We start from the raw sequence: 24935 nt of genomic DNA, 5'->3' as shown, positions 1-24935 counted from the left end.
GCATTTCAGTCCGCTAAGGGAGAACATCAGATTTTCATCCCACCAGAAAAAGCGGAATCTCCCAATACCCACCCATTTTAATTCCACTTCCCATTCCCATTCGCATTCCAATATGTCTATCCATGGCCTCTTCTACTGTCACAATGAGGAACAACACCTTATATTCTGGCTTTGTAGCCTCCAATTCTTGAACTTCCAGTAATATCCCCCCACCAACCCCCATCCCCTTTTCCCTCTCTCACCTTATCACCTTACCTGCCATCATCTCTCTCGAGTGCTTCTCCCCCTTTTCTTTCTTCCATGTCTTTCTGTCCTTTCCTATTACATTCCCCCTTCTCCAGCCCTGTATCTTTTTCATAAATCAACTTCCCAGCTCTTTACTTCCCTCCTCCCCCTTCCTGGTTTCCCCATCACCTTGTGTTTCTTCCTCCCTCCCCCCTCCTTTTAACTCTACTCCTCATCATTTTTTCTCCAGTCCTGCTGAAGGGTCTCGGCCTGAATCATCGACTGTACTCATTTCCATAGATGCTGCTTGGCCTGCTGAGTTCCTCCAGCATTTTGTGTGTGTTGATCAGATTTTTATTTTCCTTGACTAACATACAAAGCCAAGTACAAACAAATTACCAACAGTTGTGTGCAAAAGTGCTGCAACTGCTCAATGAAGCAATTAAGATGCACAGAGGCTAGAAGTGTAACAGTGTTCTTCTGCATAAAATCATATTATTCATTTCCAAGCAGTGGAGCAGATGATATGGGGAATGAATGAAGAGAGAAGCTCAAAACAGTAAAAAATTAGCTTTAGCAATGGATTGCAAATACATCACTATCTGCTTCAGATGGTAAGTCTTGCATGTACTACATTTCAGAAAAGCTGCAAAAGTATTTCTAATCATGTTCTACAGTCATCTACAGTCAATCAAATAATACTCCAGTAAAATATCAATAAACAGCTGGAAAGATTTACTAATAGATACCAGATCAAACAAGTGACTTATGTGAGTAAATATCAAAAACGTACATATAATGCACCTCCCTAAACTTGTATAATCATTTTACAAGACTAATTTATCCAAGGGTACTGACACAATGCATTGTCTTTAGAAATATCATAGAAATTATGTTAATGACTTTGTTTTAAAAATAGTATTGCATTTAACTTTGCTTAAAATTACTGCATAGCTTGAGACACCCAACTTGTGCTCAGTTGGTAACCATAACTACCGCCACGTAACTCTCAGCTGAATCCCCTGACTTTCCACTCATCTAGCTGAGATTTGTGGGTGCCAGCTAATCTGGTGCACAGAAACAGCATTTAAACAAAATGTGCCCGCTGAAGCATTTTTATCACAACATCACAACATCACTTTATTAACTGCTAAATACTTTGTCTCTGTAAAGATTTTTGGAACCATTTTAAGGATGCAAATGTTAAATGGAGGCTCACAGAAGAAGCTGGGTTCTTGGAACAAAGGTCAGAAATGTGTACATGTAGACCATGTGGCCCTTCAAACCTGTGCTGCTGTTTAACATGATCATGGCTAATCTTCCAGAACTATTCCCATATTCTCGGAGTCCCCTGATGCTTCAAGCAACTCAGTTTCAACAGCATTTCAGGACTGAGAATTCCAAAAATTCACCAGCCTGAGTGAAGAATTCTTTCCTGCACAATCAAACCTTTTTTGTAATAAAAGCTAACATACCACGAATCGAAATTGTTTGCTCAACCTGCGTAATTACTAAGTGATTGTGTACAATGATACCCAGTTCCTTTTATGCACCAATGTTTTTAAGTCAGCACATCATAATCCAATTAGGTAGCTAAAAGCCCAATGACATAAATGTTAATGTTTCCAATGTCAGGTAACCCATGTTCCTTTTCTACTGCTAAGGATTAACCTAGGGTCTCTCTTTTTTCACCTTTTCCATCCACACCACATCCTCTTAATACCAAGATCCATCACCCGCACCCACCTTGTCCCCAAATCTGTTTCTATCTGACCATTCCCTACATACCTATGTGAGTTTCTTCATCCTTTACTATTCTCTCCCCCACCAGGATCCTTCTGCTCATCATCCCCCCTCCTCATCTGGTTCAATTTGTCAACAACCAGGCTGCTTCACTCCTCCCTCTCATTTCTATATGTACTGGCTATTTTTCCCTCTACATTCTCAGTCCTATTGCAAGGTCTCAACCTAGAATATTCATCATCCCTTTACCCGCTACTGAGTTCTACTGAGTTCTTTTACTCGAGATTCGAAAGTTCAAAGTTCCAACTAAATTTATTAACAAATATTACCATATACTAGCTTGTGATTCTTTTTTTCTCCTTCTTTCCATGCCTCAGCTAAAAATGTGCACATTGTGCTTATTCAACCAGTAAGTGCAGCTGTCCTGCTGTCTTGTGCATCTGTGAACAATTCCTGCAGATTTCTTTTCTTCCACATTTCAATGTTTTCTGACTTAATAAGACCATAAGACCTGGAAGCATTGCATCCTATGTCTTGTTCTGCTCCTAAGGGTCTACTGGCTCACCTCCCATTTTTTGCATTCATTAACATTTGAAATTCTGAAGCTGGCACCTTCCCAGTACTCCTTTTCCATCAACACTCTTCCCTCACCCCTCCCCTACCAGACACCCACTTCCCTGGGTAATATTTTGTTTCCTGGTGCAGGAATGAAACTATTTTAAAATGCTCTTTCTCATGATCAAATAACATCATGCCATCAGTCCTTCCCCATTTTTCAAATTCCATCACTACAGCTCTTGCAGAAAACTGTGTTCCTTGGATGCTGCTCCTTAAACATCCTCTGCTCTACTTTCACTATCACTGAGGCATGCACTCAATAATCTGGCTCAACATCTGGAAATTCTAGAAACTTCTACATTCTTACACTCTAATAGTGTTTAGCCATTTCCCTGATAGTAACTTCAGTCATTTAGTGTCCTGAAGAAGGGGCTCAGCCCGAAACGTTGACTATTTATCTTTTTCCATAGATGCTCCCTGACCTGCTGAGTTCCTCCAGCATCTGCAGATTTTCTCCTTTTTGTTATTTAGTTAGTGTCAACTTTTGTCCACTGTATTTCTATCAGTCACATTGGATTGTTTTCCTGGATGATGAAGACTTCTATTTACATTGCGTCTATTTTACATTATGCAAAAGCACCAATAATAAGTGGCAAGGAAAACACAGCCAAACACATTATTTTAAAAGCAATGTATTAGGAAAACATACCTTTGATTGTCTCAAAACCCAACATCTCAATTGAAATGGTTGAATATGTGTGTTCAGGTTCTTTCTCAATGCTGAACTTGAATATTAATCTAAACACATATGAGCCAATGCTAAATATGAAGTCCACTACACTGATGGCCACTAATATTGCAGAGAAATTATCCATTTTAATCTTAATTAAATATATGCTCTGAATATTTAGTTTTGCATTACATTCAAGCAGGACTAACTATGAATATACTATGCATTGTGTTTGGAAAAAGCTCAATTAATGTGCAACATAATGCAACGACATAACCATTCACTCACTCTGTTAAATCGTTTGGCTTGGAAGAGATGTCCATTCACACGGTAGAGCTTCCGCCATCTTCTTGCCCCACGCCTATAGATTGATTCTAGAAACGAAAAAAAGATGCAAAGCATCAGCATAATAGCATTTCCCTTCGAGCAACTGATCAGTTAGAAAAATGCTGTACAAGGTGCATGCCCATCCCTCAGTGTCACAGCAAATCTCACACACTATGAGCAAATAGTAGTAGAATCATGGAAACCATGATGGAATGCTGCAAAAATGGGGAAAATAATCTATTATTGCCTGTCGATGTGCCCCATCCACATCTCTTAACTTTAATCTTGTAACAATTCCAGTGGAGCGCTTTGTCATTTGGAAATGCAACTAAAATAAAGAAGGCATGATGTGCATCTGGAAGTATCCTCTGGAAGTATCCTTGACTACAGCAATTATTATTGGGTTAGAATCACCTGGGAATACAAGAGCAACATTAATCATTTCCTCTTGAACACTTCATTTCTGCTTTATTTTATTCAAGGCTGAAAATAGTAATGAAATACAACATAATGCTGTGACATCTTTTTACTGCAATAATTAAATCTAGCAACTACTTTGTAACATAAGCACTTCTTGCTGGCGGCAAGGGTAAGGTGAAAACTTCAACTAACTTCTATAACCCAAATATGTGAGCATAAGTTTTTTTTTTAAAAAAACATGGCATATCTAACTTGTTTGTATTTAGTTCGGTCAGAACGATGAAAGAAATGAATTTCTGCAACACTCTTCATACATGATGATTTGTTTTAAAGCCACTACATTTGAAATGCATTCCCAGCTGCAGAGCGAAATAAAATAGAATCCAATTACAGGTGTCCCTGCTTTTCGAACGTTCGCTTTACAAAACCTGACTGTTACGGAAGACCTACATTAGTACCCTGTTTTTGCTAACAGAAGGTTTTTTCACTGTTATGAAAAAAGCAGCGCGTGCCCCAAGCAGCCAAGCTCCTCCCCCGGAACTGCATTCTAGCCGCCATTGCTTAAACATGTGCTTTATCTCAATTTATTTTGTGCATCCGTTAGCAAGATGAGTTCGAAGGTATCGGAAAAGCCTAAAAGAGCTCGTAAGGGTGTTACACTTAGCGTAAAACTAGACATAATTAAGCATTTCGATCGTGGTGAACGAAGTAAGGACATTGTCCGCGCGTTGAACTTGCCTGCATCCACCATTTGCACTATTTATACGCAGAGAGAAAAAATCTTGAAAGCTGCCGATGTTACTGTTGGTTCTGCTCGTAGCAAAGTGGTCTCTCTTAGTAGGCATCCAGTAATGGATAAAATGGAAAGTCTATTGCTTGAGTGGATTGATGAGTGTACAAAACATGGTGTTCCTTTAAGTTATCTTATACTTAAGGAGAAATCAGTCAGTCTTTTTAATAAGCTGAAACAGAAAGCACTGGCCGATGGTGATGAAAGTATTGCGAAAGTGGAATTTAAAGGTAGTCACGGGTGGTTTGATCGGTTTCTGAGGCGAGGGCAGCTTCATAGTTTAACGTTTACTGGAGAGAGTGCTTCGGCTGATACTGAAGCTGCTGAAAGGTTCCCAGCAGAACTGAAGAAAATGATTACAGAAGGTGGTTATTCGTATAAGCAAGTGTTTAACTGTGACGAAACTGCAATTTATTGGAAAAAATTGCCAAGTAAGACATTTATTTCGAAAGAAGAAAAGCAGGCTAAGGGGCACAAGGCATCGAAGCCTGTTTACCCTAATGCCTATTATTAACGTCACTAAGCCTCTACTAGTGTACCATTCAGAAAATCCGAGGGCACTTAAAGGCGTTGATAAGAAAACACTTCCTGTTGTGTTCCGTTCACATCCAAGCAGTTGTAACACCCAAGTGCTTTTTTCTGAGTACATGAGCAGATACGTGAGTCCTTTCGTTGAAAAATACTGTAGAGAAAATAACTTCGATAATAGGTGTCTTGTGATTGTCGATAATTGTGCTGCTCATCTGCCTGACATTACCAAGTATGGCAGTAACATTCATGTTGCGTTCTTACCGCCGAATACGACATCGTTGCTGCAGCCATGTGACCAAGGCCTAAGAGCCACAATTAACGCTTACTATACGCAAAATGTGATGCGTTTTATTGTAAGTGCTATTGACAGAGAGAACAACTCTGAGGCATCTTTGCGAGAGATCTGGAAAGACTACAATATAAAACTGGCAATCGCCAACATTGGAGATGCTCTCGATAGGCTAACAGTCTCAATGAGAAATGGCATTTGGAGGAAACTATGTCCCGAAGCAGTGAACGATTTTAAAGGCTTCGAATCATCAACAATAAATACAACAATAGTGAGCTTGGCTAAGGAGGCTAGGTTTGTGGAAGTTGACGAAGATGATATTGAAGAGGCTTTGGCATCCCATGACCAAGAATTGACAGATGAAGAGCTGATGCAATTGCAAGAGGAAAGGATAACAATCGAAACCGAACGCAGTAGCGAAAATGAAGTCGTCCAGGGACTGAATGTGAAGCAGTTGCGTGAGATTTTCGCTGCGATTGACAGCGCTGAAAAGTATGACTTTAATTTTGAAAGGACAGGTAGGTTTAGGGCAGGTTTGCAGGATGTTTTGAGTGCTTACAAAGAACTGTATGATCTAAAAATGCGCGAGGCTCAACAGTCAAGTATACTGTCGTTTTTCAAGCCTTGCACATCAGCCACAGCAGACGACGAACCTCAACCTTCGATATCGAGGCAGGCAGACATAGAAGATGACCTGGCTGCCCTATTGGAAATAGACTACGATGAGATGACACCCCAGTCTCCTCTACCTCCCACCACCCCAATTTCCAACGACTCAGCCTAACACACCATCCCGATTCCCGTAAGTGAAACTACACAGTACATACATTATTTCTACTTTACATAGGTTGTGAATTTTTGTGACATTTAGTATGATTTGTTATTTGGTATGATTTGGCAGCCTCATAGCTTAAAGGTTACTGGAGAGAATGCATCCGCCGACAGTGTCTGTGCCGACAGTGCTTCCGCCGAGAGCGCATGCGTGAGATTTTCGCTGTGCTAGACTGTGCTTCAATGATTGCAAAAAGTATTTCCACTTTATATGGGCTGTGTATTTTTGTGTTATTTAGTATGATTTGTTATTTGGTACGATTTGGCAGCCTCATAGCTTAAAGGTTACTGGAGAGAGTGCTTCTGCTGAGAGCGCATGTGTGAGATTTTCGCTGCACTGGACAGTACTTCAATGATTGCAATAAGTATTTCTACTTTATATAGGTTGTGTATTTATCATATCATTCCTGTTTTTACAATATGTTACTGTTATTTTAGATTTTATGTGTTATTTGGCATGATTTGGTAGGTTATTTTTTGGGTCTGGAAACGCACAAAAATTTTTCCCATATTAATAAATGGTAATTGCTTCTTCACTTTACCACATTTCGGCTTACGAACCATTTCATAGGGACGCTCTACCTTCGGATGGTGGGGGAAACCTGTATCTCGGCCTGAAATATCGACTCCATAGATGTTGTCTGACTTGCCAAGTTCCTCTAGTACTTAGTGTGTGATGCTCAAGATTCTTAGGAACTGCAGGATCTCTTATGATTGTGCAAATGAAAAAGAAATTCAGTTGTGGGCATCAAGTTCCTAAAATTATCTACAAACAATAAGTATTTCACTTCATGAAGTATACTAGAAAAGGAAATGGAAAACTCATTAAAATTACAAGACCCTCTTCCTAGAATAATATTCACTGACAATTATAGCTTGGAAACAGACCTGCTCTATCTGTAAAATGGTTTTCTCAACTTAGTGAAATCCTATCCTCCAGCTTGCTCATTGTAACCTTTCACAATCCCCTTATTCCGTCGTTTAATTACCCCGTAACTGAAACAATGTTTCACCACGAGTCCTATATTGTAATCATCTTAAATTTTAAAAAAATTATCAATCTTTCTTTCAACTGTATTTGTGGTAAATTCAACTTTGTGCCCCTTTCACTAATTAATCCATTATTAAGATTTGTAATCAGATAATCCAATCACCAGGTAAACTCTTGAGCTTGGTAGCTCCAATGAAAATACACCTGTTCCTTATATATAATAAATCATTTTTGGTAACATCCTGTTGAAACTTTGTTGCATAATTTGATTTATGACAATGGGATCCAGAGGCTGCTGAGAAATTCAATCCTGGTTGGTAGGCTAAACCTGCTAAATAGCATCAGAACATTGCTCTCTGCTTCCAAAATTAATCCTACTGTGTAATTTTGTACTCATTGACATGAAGGGTGTCGGCATAGGGTTATGGAATATTCCAGAATGCATTCTTAGCAGAAATACCTGGGTCACGTGCATTCAGATTAGTTGCAGCATTGCTTACAGTACTCATTTATAAGCAATCTTCCCTAGCTCTGGATGTCCTGCAGTTCTTGGCAGTGAAGGAAGTTCTTTTTAAACAGAGGCACTATTGTAATATAGATAATGCTGTGAGCAATCTGCAGACACTAATCCCACAAGCATGATAATGAATAGATCATTTACTGAAATATTGAACACTGATGGAAATATTAGCCAGGACTCTCAGGATGATGATCCTGGCTCCTCTTTAACACATCTCTTTAATACATCAGATCTTTTCCATCTGCTCAAGAAGGGCAACAGCCTTCTAACAGTGAAGTATTCCTCATTACTGCATACCGAATCTGTGATGCTCTTGTCTCTGTCTGACAAAAACATACAGGGCAAGGATACACAGGATGGCAAGGTCAAGAGGCTGGTTATGAATGTAGCTTGTACAGTATTCTAACAGAGAAATTAAGAGGGTATAATGAAGTATCAGAAGAAAATATTATAAATAGTGATAGAAATGCTACTCATTGATAATGCTGAGCCTGAAGTTCATTTCTTCACACAAATCCAGGACATGATAACAGACTATTGAACCATGATGCCCAGGGAGGAGATTACTGACATGTCTATTCCCATCTTCACAGCAGATGAATATACAGGCCTGCATTTCAATTGGACTCAATGGGGAGTGATCATGAATTACAATACAATAATATTAATTTCAAAGAAATTATTAATTACAGTTACTTTACCATTGACTTGTGTTAGGTAGCTAATAACAAGCCTGAAACCTTCCCTGTCAAAGGGGCTCATAATAAAATTATGTATGAGAAATATTTTATCCGATGACAAAATCCAATAGTTATATGCAGTTATTGGCCTTGTGTCTGATCTTGCTACCATTTCAAACAAAAATACAACACAGAATCATTATGGAAACTTTAGAAATAGTGATTTCCACCACAGTTCTATTACTTTTCAAAATATATTCATTCCTCAATTAATAATAATTCTGACTGTATTATACCTATGACTTTTGATTAGTTAAGAATTGTAATTATCCTTACTTGTTCAAGCAATTCAAATACTATAGACAGCAGATACGTTCAAGTTTAATCATCATTCAACCATACATAAGTATACATCTAAATGAAACAGCATTCCTCCAGAGCCAAGTTGCAATACACGGTACATACAGTTACACACAGTTACACTCAATACATATATGGAGTTACAATAGTATATACAGTCACAAAAAATATTAGACAAGCCCGAGTAGCGTGGCCTGCAGATTGATGGTGCATGGAATGTGGTCCTAGAGCCATATTTCTACAAGAACAAGTATGAAGCAGCTCGTCCTCTCACGGTGCTTCAGTAAATGAAGGGAAAACAGCTTATCTCACACTGGTGAGCAGCATCAGTGGGAGGGGCCAGCCACCAACCCAGCACAAATTCCACTGCCCCCGCATCACCTCTGTTCCCTCCCACACTGCCTCCTCCCCTGGGTGGCTGTAACAGGTGACGCCACGGCATAAAAGCCTGGTCCATGCAACAGCTGAGGTCATGCAGCACACTGTGCGGTTGGTTTCACCAATGAACCAATGGACTGAACTTGCAAAATGTTATGTTGGCAATGTCCAAAATGGTCTTGCAATCACAAGAAAAAATTTTAAGACACACATCTGCACCATCTGTTCGACCCGGAGAGGCCAATGTGATCTAGCCATCTTACTGGGAGTAAGGGCTTCAGCCTATACTTCAGTTTAGATAACAAAAGAAAATCAATGCAAAGCAAGTAGTGAATTTATCATAGACTTTTCCAGTTTGTGAAGATAAGTCTTTCAAAGGGGGTCTTTTGTGTGCATGTTTTGGAAGATAACTAACTTGCAACCAACATGTAACAACAGGGTTGATGTGACCTCCGCCATGGAAAGAGATTACCAAAGAAGGCAAATACCCAAGGATGTGCTGGAAAGCTCGAAGAAATGCAATATCGCTAAACTTCATGGATCTCCAGCTCATGACTCCTCAAAATGGAGAAAGAGCACTTAATTCAATTTAAGAATTCAATTATGTTTAAAGTTATTTTCAGTAGACAAGTGTAAAAGAGAATACAATTATTGTTACTCCAGACCTGATGCAGCCAAAAAAAACCACACACACACAATAATTTAAAAAAACACAATAATTGGGAGTGAGAAGGACAGTCCATGAGCAGGCTAGGTGAGATCCCTCATGATATGCTGGCCGTTTTCCAGCACCTTTCTGCTTATTGTGGATTCCGATTAATTGGACCATCGGTTAATCAGGGCAGCCGCTTATTTGGGATAACTCTTTAAGAATAAAAACTAAATGAGAAAAAAGTCGAGACTCCCTTCATTTAATTTGGAACTATGCAGCTCAATTGGGACAGGAGAAAGTTGTCAAACAGTTTCTAACTAGCATCAGTCACTGCACTTATGTGGCAAGTTACACACAACACTGTACTCAGAGCAAACAGAGTGATTTTTGTCACCGATAGTTGGTGAGAAAAAAGCAGTAAGAAAATACAGAACTGCTTTGTTCACCTTTATTTCAAGCTTTCAGATTTTTATTGGAGATGCCAGAAACAGTCAGGAGTGAAAATGAAACGATTTTACTACTTCAACAAGTTACGAACTACCAAGAATTTGAAGGTATCAACAAACATCTTGAATATTGAATGAAAATGAAGATTTGGAAGATGCAATTGTCAAAAGCATTGTACAAAGGCAGTCCATGGTCATTTACAGATAATCAAAAGAACACAGCAACATACATACTGGATGAATTCCTTCAATGATAGTTATTAGGAACTAATACACAGCTTTATAGTACTCCAGTCGTATTGGTAGTGTTCTCACTTGTACTGTATTTCATTTAAATAAATAATTTGTTCCTTAGTTAAATGATAGTTTGTCTTTTTTATACCTTTTTAAGTATTTCTATGAAAATTCAGCTAATTGGGGCAGCCGCTTTGTTGGGTCAAAATGTACTGTCCCATTTAACCAGAATCCGCTGTATATTTTTTTTTGATGGCAGGTAGGCTGGTGCTGGCAATGTGTTGGACAGTTTTTGACTACCTATTGTAGAGTTTTTCTGTCCACCGGGTACAGTTTCAGTAACATGCATGATGCAGCATCTGTAAAAGGTCATCAGTGTTGATGTGTATAGTCAAGCCCTCTTCAGCTTCTTCAAAAGTATAAGTGTTGGTGAGTTTTCTTGATTGTGTAGGATTTGTTCTGGGACTATGAGAGATTGTGCAAGATGTGTACTCCCGTGAGTTTGAAACTGTTTCCATGCTGTGCTGCTGATGTAAAGAAGGATGTGAGAAGTGTGAGTTCTGAAGTTGATAACCATCTCCTTTGTCTTGATGACATTGAGGAAGAGGTTATTTGCCTGGCATTGGATCTTGGGCTCTTCCACTTCTTCTCTGTAGGCCATCTCATCATTGTTGGCCTTACCACTTTTGTGTCAGGTGTTTGGCCATGCAAACATGAGCAGAATATACAGCATAGGGCTCAGCACACAGCTCTAGGACTATTCAGGATATTAATAAGAACAAACAGACCAGACACTAGGCACAATCAGAGGCGTTATGTAACCAAGCAGAGAGAGTGGGACATTTCAAGTGGTCGAGTTTATTGTCATTTAACTATATACATGTATATAACATGTATAGAAGTGAGAGAAATGAGACAATGTTTCTCCAAAGCAGGGTGAAAAGTACCGTAGTATACATCACACAAGATAACTAATGAAGGTAAGGATAAAATCTATAGATGAATCACAGATAAGTAACAAACCAAAGTGGATTAATATTAAATATTGTAAGGTATGGAACAGATTAACCAGTGACACTTCAAATATGAAGTGGCAGGGAAATCAGAAGCCTAATGGACTGGGGGAAGAAAATGTTTCACATCTTGTTTTTATGTATCGTAGTCTCCTGCTTGATGGTAGAAAGTCAAAGAGGATGCTGGATGGAAGGGTAGGATCCTTAATAATACTAAGGGTCCTGCGTATGCAGTGCTCCTGATAAATGTCTCCTACGGATGGTAGGGATTCCCCTATAATCCTCTCAGCTGTGCTCCTCGTCTATTACCTCTTGCCTTGGATGTGCAATTCCCACACAGGACCTATTAGAAACCCATAATCAATAAAAAGAGGGGAAAATAAATTTTCCTCTATCCAAAGTGGCTGTCAAAGATGTAGAAGGCAATGACTGAGTAAAACATTGGTCAGGAGAGTGAATAAACAAGAGAAAATCTGCAGATGCTGGATATCCCAGCAACACACACAAAATGCTGGAGGAACTCAGCAAGCCAGGCAGAGTCTATGGAAAAAAAGTTCAGTCGATGTTTCGGGCTGAAATCCTTTGGCAGGACTGGGGGAAAAAAGCTGAGGAGTAAATTTGAATGGTGGGGGGAGGGGAGAGAGCACTGCCAGCCAATAGGTGAAACTTGGAGGGGGAGGGATGAGAGCTAGGAAGTTGACTGGTGAAAGAAATAGAAGGCCGTGGAAGAAAGAAAAAAAAAAGGAGGGGGGGGAGGAGCACCAGAGGGAGGTGATGGGCGGCCAAGGAGATAACTCAGGTTGGAGGAACAACACTTTATGTTCTGTTTGGGTAGCCTCCAACCTGATGGCATGGACATCGATTTTTCAAACTTCCAGTAATGCCTCCCCCTCCTTCACTATTTCTCATCCCCTTGTCCCTCTCTCGTGTTATCTTCTTGCCCGCCCATCGCTTCCCTCTGGTGCTCTTCCCCCATCTTTTTTCTTTCTTCCACGGCCTTCTGTCTCTTTCTTTTTTCCATAGATGCTGCCTGGCCTGCTGAGTTCTTTCAGCATTTTGTGTGTGTTGCTCAGAACAATGAAATTTCAATTCTTCTATTATATGTGCATCCTGCTCTCAATTTCTGAAATGACTTTAATTCCACTGAATCTAAATTTTGGCTCACAATTATGTTCTGTACTATTGGAGGTGCAACATTTACACAGACGGTAAAGCAACCTCCTGCCTCCCATTTCAGATGGATACAAGAAAATTCAGAGGAACAAATATGAATAAAAACTATGAGATGTACAGGAATTTCTCCTTCTTGAAAGCAGCAAATCATTATGATTTTCAAATTTAGAGGGCAATGGACACTGAGCCATTCAATAATATTAAAGTAAAGAGACAGAATTTTGTATTAGAAAAGCATCTAGGCTCAGACTGGAAAGTGCCAGTGAGGCCTAAAATCAAGACAGCCATGGTCTGTCTGAAATGGAGGCAGTTCTTTGGTCTACATTCTCTACTCCTACTTCGATTATATTACAACAGGGGAATGTAACCTGGAGTCATAGTGAATATTTAATCAATCAATATAATTATAAACAGTTTAACTGTATTCCTTGGAGTTTAGAAGAATGAGGGGAGACCTCATAGAAACATTTCGAATGTTAAAAGGCATGGACAGAGTGGATGTGGCAAAGTTGTTTCCCATGATGGGGGAGTCTACTACGAGAGGGCATGACTTCAGGATTGAAGGGCGCCCTTTCAGAACAGAAATGCGAAGAAATTTTTTTAGTCAGAGGGTGGTGAATCTATGGAATTTGTTGCCATGGGCAGCAGTGGAGGCCAAGTCATTGGGTGTATTTCAGGCAGAGATTGATAGGTATCTGAGTAGCCAGGGCATCAAAGGTTATGGTGAGAAGGCGAGGCAGTGGGACTAAATAGGATAAAATGGATCAGCTCATGATAAAATGGCGGAGCAGACTCGATGGGCCGAATGGCCTACTTCTGCTCCTTTGTCTTATGGTCTAACTAATTATTAAAAATAATTTAACTAGTTACAGCATACAAAATAGCTGCTGTTTCTGATATCAGCACAGTCATTAGATTTGAAAATACTTCAACAACTGTAAAGTGCCGAGATTGCAAAAGATCATATATAGATAATTTTCCCATTTCCATGCTTTGTACACTATTTAAGGTGAGTTTCCAAATAGGGAGAAACCATTAACTGGCTAAAAGCTATAATTTTAAAAGGGAAAGACCCTCTTGTGTGAAACCTGCTCTCATAGCTTAATCAGTTTGCCCTGGAACCTTGCAGTGAATCTTATATTGTACCAGCTCCAAAACATACCTTTTATATACACTGCTCAAAATTGAATACAGAACCTCTGTACTTCTCTGGTCTTCCATGATGCCCAGCTACATAACTCCAAGTAAATAATCTCATTATCATACAGCATGTAAAAATAAGGCAATCAACTCAACTAATCCATCCTGATTTCTGCATGTACAAATTGCCCATTAACTATCTCAATATCTTACATTATCAGCATGTCCCATTTTTCTTTAATGTCATCATCTCATTCTCTTTTGTTAGATTTAAGCTACCAGTCAAATGAATGCAATATAATACCAAGCCTCATGTTAATTATACTCCTTAAACTTTGTTATGGTCTACCATATTGACCTTAATGAAATTATTTTTAAAATCCAAATGTATCTTCTTTTTTAAACTCTCTCAAACATTCTCAGTTCATTGCTTTAAACATAGAAACATAGAAAACCTACAGCACAATACAGGCCCTTCAGCCCACAATGCTGTGCCGAACATGTACTTACTTATTTTAGAAATTACCTAGGGTTATCCATAGTCTCTAGTTCTCTAAGCTCCATGTGCCTCTCATTCTCTGTCGCTCCAAGGAGAAAAGGCCAAGTTCACTCAACCTATTCTCATAAGGCATGCTCCCCAATCCAGGAAACATCCTTGTAAATCTCCTCTGCACCCTTTCTATAGTTTCCACATCCTTCCTGTAGTGAGGTGACCAGAACTGAGCACAGTACCCCAAGTGGGGTCTGATCAGGGTCCTATATAGCTGTAACATTACCACTCGGCTCTTGAACTCAATCACACGGTTGATGAAGGCCAATGCACCGTATGCCTTCTTAACCACAGAGCCACCCTGCGCAGCAGCTTTGATTGTCCTATGGACTCGGACCCCCTAAGATCCCTCTGATCCTCCACACTGCCAAGAGTCTTCCCATTAATACTATATTCTGCCATCATATTTGACCTACCAAAATAAACCACCTTACACTTATCTGGGTTGAGCTCCATCTGGTTTAGATCTTGAATCAGAATAGACGACTTTACATAGTTGATCAGAACATCTTTTCATTCCAGACATCGACCTTTACATAAAGCACTGCAATTAAACCATTACACCATCAACCATCCTTCATGACCACAAAACTGACATTGTGCTAGCGTTTTCAGATACAACTTTGTTTTATTTTTAACATTTATAAAGATAAACCATGCTACAGATGTACATTGTTCACAAGAACTTAGGACACTGACAAAGATAAAAAGGACATTGAAAGATTAAAAGAAAAGTCAGCAGACTTGACAATTTCGCTTCATATAATCCACTTAATCTCATAAAACTCATAAGCTCCTACACAAAACCAGCAATAAGATTTGACACAGTGTCACATAAGGCAAAAGATTAGCCAAAATGGCAGATTTTAAAGAACACCTCTCTTGTGAATTGATGAATCCCAATATGTGGCAAACTATTAAAACAACAAATACCTATACACAATCCTAGCATCCCCTCAACCCAGTATTCTCCCAGACCCTGAAACTACTCTTGGCAATGTTTCACAATATCTAATCACATTTTTTTCTATTCCAGTATGCAAGATCAGTATAGCTGAAATTCACATGGTTGGGGATACAGTCACAGTTCATTGTCAAGGTTAGCAATTCTCTCAATCACTTAACCTGAAGCAGTATAAATAGCTGTGTTGCCTCTAGGAAGCATCCAGTATTTGGCAATGCTCTGACTTGAATGTTACAACTCCAAGGGCTTATCCTCACATGACTGAGGGCTGTTCAAGTTTTCCTTGGAAACTTAAAGCCTGGGACATGTTGGGCTGGGTCAATTACCAGTTGGTATTTGGCTACGTATGCAATCGGCCAAGGGCATCAATAAGAGGTTAGGTGATTATAAGTTTGTACGATTATGCTGTGACTAGATATGACAATTTCTCTTTTTTATGAATGAGAAATACTACAAATCGCATATTGCTAATTTCTCATCTCACAGTGGCACAGAAAACAGCTGTCATAATGCTGCAAATAAAAATTGAAAACACTAAGAATTTTATGAAAAGTCTGTGGAAAGAGAAATAATGTTTCAAGTTAAAGACCCTTCACCAGAAAAAAAAAGAGGAAAAAAGATTTAATTTAAGTTTTAGAGTAGGTAGAGGTGGACAGATAGGACAATTGGAATAACTCACAGTGGGAGTGAAATTGCTTTGGTAATTTTATTGATGAAGCTATTTAATGAAATGAATAACGAGAACCATTTAGAGATAGAGGGAAAAGGAAGACATAAAAGAAGGGGAATGCACATCAAGCCTATAGGAAATGCCCATAAGATCAATTCATGTCAGTGGACAGAAGGAAAACTGAAGCAAGAAGATGGATAACCTACTGCAAAACAAACATCGATTACGATCTCAGAGACTCCTACATATATGCTTATCATACTGCCTTGATTCCTGCCTTCGTGCACCTCACTCATTTGTTTCAATAATGCATCTTTTCACATAATTGCCTCTGAGATGCCTTCCTTTCTTTCTTAACAATGGCTTCTCTTCTACCATAGCTGATAAGAGCACTTGAACGTGCATCATCTATTTCCAGCATCTCTGATCTCACTCCATCTCTCTTGGGACAAATCAAGGATAGATTTCCCATGGTCCTTTATTCCTGTGCAGCACCTTCCACATTCAATGGACCAATCCTTCATAATTTCTACTTGCATCAAAGAGATTCTACCACCATTCTGTATCATCTCTTCCCTTCTCCTTTCATCCTCTCTTCTTCGCATGCAATTTCAGGATTTGCAACATCTTGCTCTTTTATCTCTATCCTGTCCACCCACCAACCCCCACCCACCCAGAAACCCAAAAAGTCCTTCCAGGTGAAATAATGATTCAGTTGTACATTTTACAATCTAATGGCACTCACAAAGTGCTGCTGTGACTTTAAAGCAACCAAAAGCAGATTGGGTGACTGTTTTATAAGCGCTTTTGATCATTTTCAGTGAAGACCCTAACTTTCAACTGCTTTTCACTTTAGTCCTTCATCCTCTCAACCTGCTGCTTCCTGCGTTATTCCGCCAATGTTCAAACATATGCTTGAGAAAAAGAATTTTATCTTTAGTTCATGCAGGACTTCACCCTAAATTCAACGATTTCTGGTCACTCATTTTCCCTCTTTATAACAATTATGTCATAAGCATCTGCCTATAGTATTAATTCAGCTTTACATTCTTCACTGACACTGGCTGATCTAATACATATTTGCTACAACTCTGACCCTGTATTTCACAGCTTTTGCATGTTTTTCTTTCTCAGTCTTTGTGACCCTAAACCAGAAACTATCGATACACTGGGAGATCCACTCCCTACTGAATTCTAGTTCTGCAGCTTTCAAATCAAGTGACTTTGACCCTTACAAGAAACTGAGATATGACCATTACAAAATGATCAGAGATGCTAAGAGACAATAGCTGTCTAAAATAAGAGTCCCAGACCAGTTGTCAGTTGTGGCAGGGCTTATATGATGTAATGGGTTGCAAAACGAAGTCAAGCAGCATTACTGACAACAGCACATCCCTTCTCATTGAGATTAACAAATTCCATGCATGTTTTGAACAGAAGAGGACTGGTTTGTCACCACCCACCCTGACAGCCTTCGATGCACCTGAACCCACAGTCACCTTGGTAGACACAAGTTCAGTCATCCAGAGGCAGACCCGCCGAAAGCATCTGGCGTGAATGATGTCCCTGGCTGTGTCCTTAGATCCTGCGTAGATCAGCTGGAGGGGACATTTGCACGTTTCCCTGCTTCACTCTGAGGTTCCCAACTGCTTTAAGAAGACCACTATCATCCTAGTATCTAAGAGAAATAAAGTAAAGTGCCTTAATGACTACTGGCCAGTGGCTCTGAAATCCACCATCATGACGAATTTCAAAAGGTGGTCACAACACGTATTAACTCCAGCCTCCCAAAGAACTTTGACTCACTACAATTTGCTTACTGCCTTAATAGGTCTATAGTGGACATCTTCTCCCAGCCCTACACTCATCCCTGGAATATCTGGGTTGTAAAGACACCTATTGACTATTGACATCAGCCTATTGTTTATTGACTACAGCTCCACCTTCAATAAAACTCCAAGCAAACTTATTACCAAACTCCGAAACCCCTGTGAGTCAACACCTCCCACTGCAATGGGATACTTTGTTACTTCCTGTACACTCAAAACTGCATGGTCAGATTCTCTCTAACTGCATTTATAAGTTTGAAGATGATACTACAGTGATGGGCCGAATCTGATATAGTGATGAGTAGGTGTACAGGAAGAGATAAAGAGCCTAGTGACATGGTGTCAGGACAAAAACCTTTTCCTTATTATCAGCAAAAGAGATGTCCATTAACTTTAGGAGGAGCAGTGAGGTGTGGTGCACATGCAATGTCTCCAGCATTGAGAGCTTCAGGTTCCTAGGAGTAAACATTACCTGTCCTGGTCTAACTTATTACATACCATGGTCAAGAAAACTCACTTATGCCTGTGTTTCTTCAAGAGGCTGAAGAAATTTGGCACATATCCATCAACCCTCATCAATTTTTTTCAATACACCTTAGAAAGCATCCTCTCCAGATGCACCACAGCATGGTATGCTAACTGCATAGCCTGTGAATGCAAGAAACTGCAGAGAGTTATGGACACAGTTCAACCCACCACGGAAACCAGTCTCCCTACACGGACTCTGTCAATACTTCTTGCTGCCTCAGTAAGCAGCCAGCATAAGCAAAGATAAACCCACCTCAGATATTCTCTCTTCTCCCCCTCCTTCAAAAGGCAGAAGATACAAAAACCATTAGGCTCAAGACCAACTTCTATGCAGTTATAACACTATTGAATGGTCCCCTCGTATGAAAAAATGGATTCTTGACCTCACAATCTACCTCATTATAATCATGCACCTTATTGTCTGCCTGCACTTTCTATGTAGCTGCTACACTTTATTCTGCATTCTGTTATTGTTTTGCCTTATACGACCTCAATGTACTGTATTGATCTGTATAAACATTATGCAAAACTAGCTTTTCACTGTACCTTGGTACATGTGACAATTAAAAAAAGCAACTCCAATTCTATCTACCTGTCCTGAAATTATAAACCAAATGACTTCATCAACAACTTCCTGGGTAAAAAGTAATCCTGGGCCCACTTTATTAGACTAATTCCTTTCATATTATCCATATCTCCCTCACCCTCAGCAACTTAGAACTAAATCATTTAATCTTATTACAATACTCTTATTAAGTTTTTCATAACCTGGGTGGCACACTGATGTGGTAGCTGGTGTGGCTGTCACATAGCCCCAGCGACCTGGGTTCAACCCCAAGTGCCATCTGTTTGGAATTTGATCGATCTTCCCCAATTACACAGTGTTCCACCTGTTCTGGTTTTGCCCCATTTCACAAAGATTTAGCAATAAGTTAGTTGGCCAATGTAAATTACTCAGTGTAGTTAAGTGGCAAAAGAAACAGAGAGAAGATAAGGACCTGAAGGAGAGAATAAATTGCAGAGAGGATTATTTTGTTCGGCACTTGTTTTATAATGTAAATCAATGTATTTACTTTACTTTTCTTTATGGTTCTGTCAGTACTTGCAATGTTTAGTCTTTAGGACCACAACAACCTTCTGCCACTAATAGGCATTTTACACAAATTTAAATATTACAACATTCTTGTTTGTTAAATGTGACCTGAGAAATAGAGTTAAGTTATGTGGGAATTGAACAACCTGGAATTAATCATATAAATAAATGCAACTTTAGAAACAGCAAATCAGGCTTCAGACATGAACCACACAGAGATCTTGCCAGGCACAATTAATTAGGAAACTGCAACCTGTATATACACAATAAAATTGGAAGAGAATTATGCATTCACAAATTAATCACTTTAATAAATCAGGGCTAAATTTAACCACGCAAAGTGCAGAGAGGAGAGAAACAGCTGCAGATTAATTAAATGATTCTCGTCTTCCTTTGGAAATTAAAGTAAGTCATCGGCTATTAAATAAATGGGCTAGTTATAGACAGCATTAGAGACAGAGGGACAACTGCAAAATAATTCATGAAACCTCTTATTTCCAATTACACACAGTATATCATATCTAGCTCTTCAACTAGACCACTTCCTCTGACTTTTGAAACAACTTGACAGGATTAATTGGTCATAAATGTAGACAATAAACAGACACTTCCTGTTTGGCCTCAGAAGAGTATGAACTGAGCTATCAATAGCAGTCTTTAACATAAATGAACTACTAAGGAGGATCACAGAATATCTCCACTTCTCTGAATCAGTGCAGATTCATTCTTGAAATACTGACTAGCAGAATTGCAGAAATTTCAACTGCACAAGAAAAAAGCCCAACGCTAAATTGAAGATGGTAGATTTCATTCTACTCCACTGCTAATTTTTGGCATGCTTTAAAATGAAGGATAGTGGTTGCATTATATAATTACAAATCTCTATCTCAAGGTTATCTATCCAATTTTTCAAGTAATTAATGAACCACATCTTATCGTAATTTTAAAACCAAGTGTACCTGGTTGTCATCTTGGAATTATCAACCTTGATATATTTAAATTAGTAGTGAGTTCCAAGGCTATTCTGAACAGCCTTCAATTTTTATGGGTCAAGAAGCAAAGCCACAGATGCTAAATTAATGACTACAAACCCTATAATAACCTGTCCTGATGAAAATAAAGCCTACTGAGAATAATCTGTGTGGGCATGTGTAAGGAAAGAGTTAAATATGATTCCTCTTTGGTATATGCTAAAATAAAATCATTTTCTGTAGAAAAATGATGATAAATTTCCAGAACACTGGCGTTTAAGTAACTCTTGTTGTGATGGAAACATAAAATACTGGAAAAACACAATAAGTCAGATACCATAATGTGGGATCAGAAACAGTTATCATTTCAGGTCAAAGACTTTTCATTATAACTAAGATATAAAGTTCATAGTGTCATGAACCCCGTGACGGGAATAAAGAACCAGCAGAGATGGAAAACACTTTAGAGTCTAGTATTTCTATAAACTAATAATATTTATTAGTAACTACACAATACAGTAATATAAATGTAGATAAATCAAACAGGTTAGCAATGTTTACATATATAAGTAAGTATATCAGTAAGTGTGGCAATATATGTATGAAAAACCTAGCTTCTTTAAGTCTAGGGGTAAAAAGATACAGTTTTACGATGATGAGTATAGTTCAGTTCAGTTTGGTTCGTGGTATTGAGTTGAGTAGTGATGGAGAGACAGAGAGGGAGAGATTTGAGTCTTCAAGTGAGCTGACGCTGTCGATCTTCTCATTGTCCTTTGAACTCCTTTAAAAGTAACCAACTGTGACTTTAACAAAGGGAACCGGTTTTCTGTGGTGGAGCTATCCTCCAGGCGAGGGTGGACACATGGACAACTCCCCACCAGTCAACCCTTTTCCTCTTTTCACTGCAAGAGCGATGGATCGATCCGCCTGATTGATCCTCCAAAACCCACTTTTTCTGCGGGCAGAACAATGCTCATTCAGTGTCCAAACGTGTCTGAGGTCTATCATCTGACCTCCTATTTCATCTTCTCATGCTGGGCATCAACTGTCATTCAAATAACTCTTTCTTCCTCTCTCTGTGAAAGAAATGCAAGCAGGCAAAAATCCTTGAAGAAGTATCAACAACCTGCCAAAAATCATAACATCGAGTGTCCATTAAATAACGCCCTCAGTCACCATAGCAACTTACGAGCTGCTTGGTGCTATCTCCACTTCAGCAGAAATCTAACAGTTAACCAGTTCTTTCTCGTTCCTTGAAGTGACAGTCCAACAGTCAGTCTTCGTCTCTCTCTCTCTCTCTTCAAAACAAAATGTCGGTGGTAAATAACTCTCTCTCTCTCTCTTTTCAAAAGCACAGTTAATGGGGTAATTCAGGACCCCGTCACAATAGCAAATTTATTATCAAAGTACATATATGGCACCATATACAACTCTGAGATTCGTTTTCTTGCAAGCATACTCAATAAATCCAATAACCACAATAGAATCAATGAAAGACTGCACCCACCAGGGCAGATATCAAGTGTGCAAAAGACAAAAAAACTGTGCAAATACAAAAGAGAAAAAAGTAATAATAATAAATAAATAAGCAATAAATATAGAGAACTTGAGATGAAGAGTCCTTGAAAGTGAGTCCATAGGTTGTGGGAACAGTTCAGTGATGGGGCAAGTGAAGTTCAGCAAAGTTATCTCCTCTGGCTCAAGAGCCTGATGGTAGAGGGTTAATGACTGTTCCTGAACCTGGTGGTGTGTGTCCTGAGGCTCCTGTACCTTCATCTTGATGGTAGCAGCGAGAACAGAGCATGACATTGATGTGTGGGGTGGGGGGGGGGGTCCCACTGATGGATGCTACTTTCTTGTGACAGCAACCTGTGTAGATGTGCTCAATGATGCGGAGGGCTTTACCCGTGATCAACTGAGCCTTATCCACTACTTCTTGTAGGATTTTCTATTCAAGGACAGCGGTCTTTCCATAACAGGCTGTGATGCAGTCAGTCAATTTACTCTCCACCACACATCTACAGAAGTTTGTCAAAGTTTTAGATGTCATGCCAAATCTTCGCAAACTCCTAAGGAAGTAGAGGCGCCGTCATGCTTTCTTCATAATTGCATTTACATACCGGCCCAGGACAGATCCTCTGAAATGATAATACCAAGGAATTTAAAGTTGCTGATCTTACAACCTCTGATCCCTCGATGAGGACTGGTTCAAGGACCTCCAGTTTCTTCTTCCTGAAGTCAATAATCAGCTCCTTGGTCTTGCTGAAATTGAGTAAGAAGTTGTTGTGGCACCATTCAACCAGATTTTCAATCTCCCTCTTATATGTTGATTCATCACCACCTTTGACTTGGCCTACAAATGTGGTGTTAGTCACATAGTCATAAGTGTTAAGTGAGTAGAGCAGGGAGCTAAGCACACTGCCTTGTGGTGCATCTGTGCTGATGGAGATTGTGGAGGAGATATTATTGCAAATCCAAACTGACTGCAGTCTGCAAGTGAGGAAATCAAGGATCCAATTGCACAAGCGGGTGTTGAGGCCGAGATTTAGAAGCTTATTGATTAGTTTTCAGGGGATGATAGTATTGAATGTTGAGTTGTAGTCACTGAAGAGCATCTTTGCTGTCCAGATATTCCAGGGATGAATGAAGAGGCAATGAAATAGCATTTGCTGTGGACCTGTTGTGCTGAGGGTAGGCAAATTGGAGTGGATCCAAGGCACTACTCAGGCAGAAGTTGATAAGTTTTATCAACAACCTCTCAAAACACTTCATCACTGTGGATGTAAGAGCTACTGGATGATAGTCATTGAGGCAGGTTGCATTCTTAAGTACTTGTATTATTGACATCTGCTTTAAGCAGGTGAGAACCTCAGACTGGCGAAGCGAGAGGTTAAAGATCTCCGACTGTTGATCAGCACAGGTCTTTAGTACTTGGCCAGGTACCCCACCTGGGCTGGATGCCGTCTATGGGTTCACCCTCCTGAAGGATGCTCTCACATCAGCCTCAGAGACTGAAATCACAGGGTCATCAGGGGCTGTGGGAATCCGTGTTGTCATGGTCAAAGAGTCAACAGAAGACATTGAGCTCATTTGGAAGTGAAGCCCTGTTGTCACCTATGTTGCTGGATTTCACTTTATAAGCGGTGATAGTGTTCAAGCCCCGTCACAGCTGCTGAGCACCCTTCATTGATGCAAGTTTAGTCTGGATTTTCCACTTGACTCATAGGCAGCTTTCCTGGAACTCTTGTAACTTTCTTGGTTGCCAGACTTGAATGCCTCTGATCTGGCCCTCAGCAGACTGCTGATCTCAAAGTTCCTCCAGGGCTTCTGGTTGGGGAAGGCCCTGAATGATTTTGTGGGGACACACTCGTCTACAACCGTTTTTATAAAGTTTGTGACAACCATAGTGTATTCATCCAAATCCACAGATGAGTCCTTGAACTTGGCCTAGTACAGTGTCTTGAAGCAGTCCCTTAACTGCTCCTCTGCCTCTCACAATCACCTCTTTGTTGTCCTAATTTCTGGAGCCTCGCCCTTTAATCTCTGCCTCTATGCAGGTAGGAAAGGGACAGACAAGTGATCAGATTTGCTGAAATGCAGTCTGGGTACGGAAAGGTAGTGATTCCTTATAGCAGCGGTTGAGTGTGTTGGGACCTCTGGTACTACAAGTTATATGCTGATGGCAATTGGGCTGGGATTTCTACAAACAAGCCTAATTGAAATCCCCAGCTACAATTTAAAATGTGTCGGGGTGGACTGTTTCTTTTGTTTGGTTACAGCATTATGCACTCTCTCAAAGGCCTGATTATTTATCAGCTGCTGATGGTATGTATGTGTATGTAAACTGCGATCAGGATATTGGAGAAATCTCTTGGTAAACAGAATGGTCGGCATTTGATCATAAGGTGTTCAAGGTCAGTAGAACACGAGTATGACAAAACCACCACATTGGAGCACCAAAGAGAGCTTATCATGAAGCACACCCCCTCCCGCCCCCCCATTCTTTGGACTTTTCCGAATCAGCAATCTGGTCCATCCAGCGTATCGAGAAGCCTTCAGGTCTGATTGCTGTATCTGGTGTACTATGACAACAGACAATAGGTGTAGGAGTAGGCCATTCGGCCCTTCGAGCCAGCACCGTCATTCACTGTGATCATGGCTGATCATCCATAATCAGTATCCAGTAAGCTATGAGTAAGCTACATCTCGGTAAAACACACAACGCAGCAATCTTGCCCTTAGGTCCTTAATTTTGTTCTCCAGTGACTGCACATTTGCTAACAAGATGCTGGCTGGGCG

The 24935-nt window shown here is 39.8% G+C and overlaps 1 protein-coding gene across 2 annotated transcripts in view; it reads right to left on the bottom strand.

Annotated features, from left to right (window-relative positions):
* Positions 1 to 24935, bottom strand: part of prkcz (protein kinase C, zeta) — a 395150-nt gene that overhangs the window by 171768 nt on the left and 198447 nt on the right. For both annotated transcript variants that reach the window (XM_063033456.1, XM_063033457.1), the window contains one exon: positions 3545 to 3630. In XM_063033456.1, coding sequence (XP_062889526.1) covers positions 3545 to 3630 — 86 coding nt within the window. The remainder of the gene's footprint in view (positions 1 to 3544; positions 3631 to 24935) is intronic.

This window comes from Mobula hypostoma, chromosome 25 (genome assembly GCF_963921235.1).
Source record: "Mobula hypostoma chromosome 25, sMobHyp1.1, whole genome shotgun sequence".
In the NCBI taxonomy this organism is placed as follows: Eukaryota; Metazoa; Chordata; class Chondrichthyes; order Myliobatiformes; family Myliobatidae; genus Mobula; species Mobula hypostoma.
This window is presented reverse-complemented; position numbering and strand designations above follow the sequence as displayed.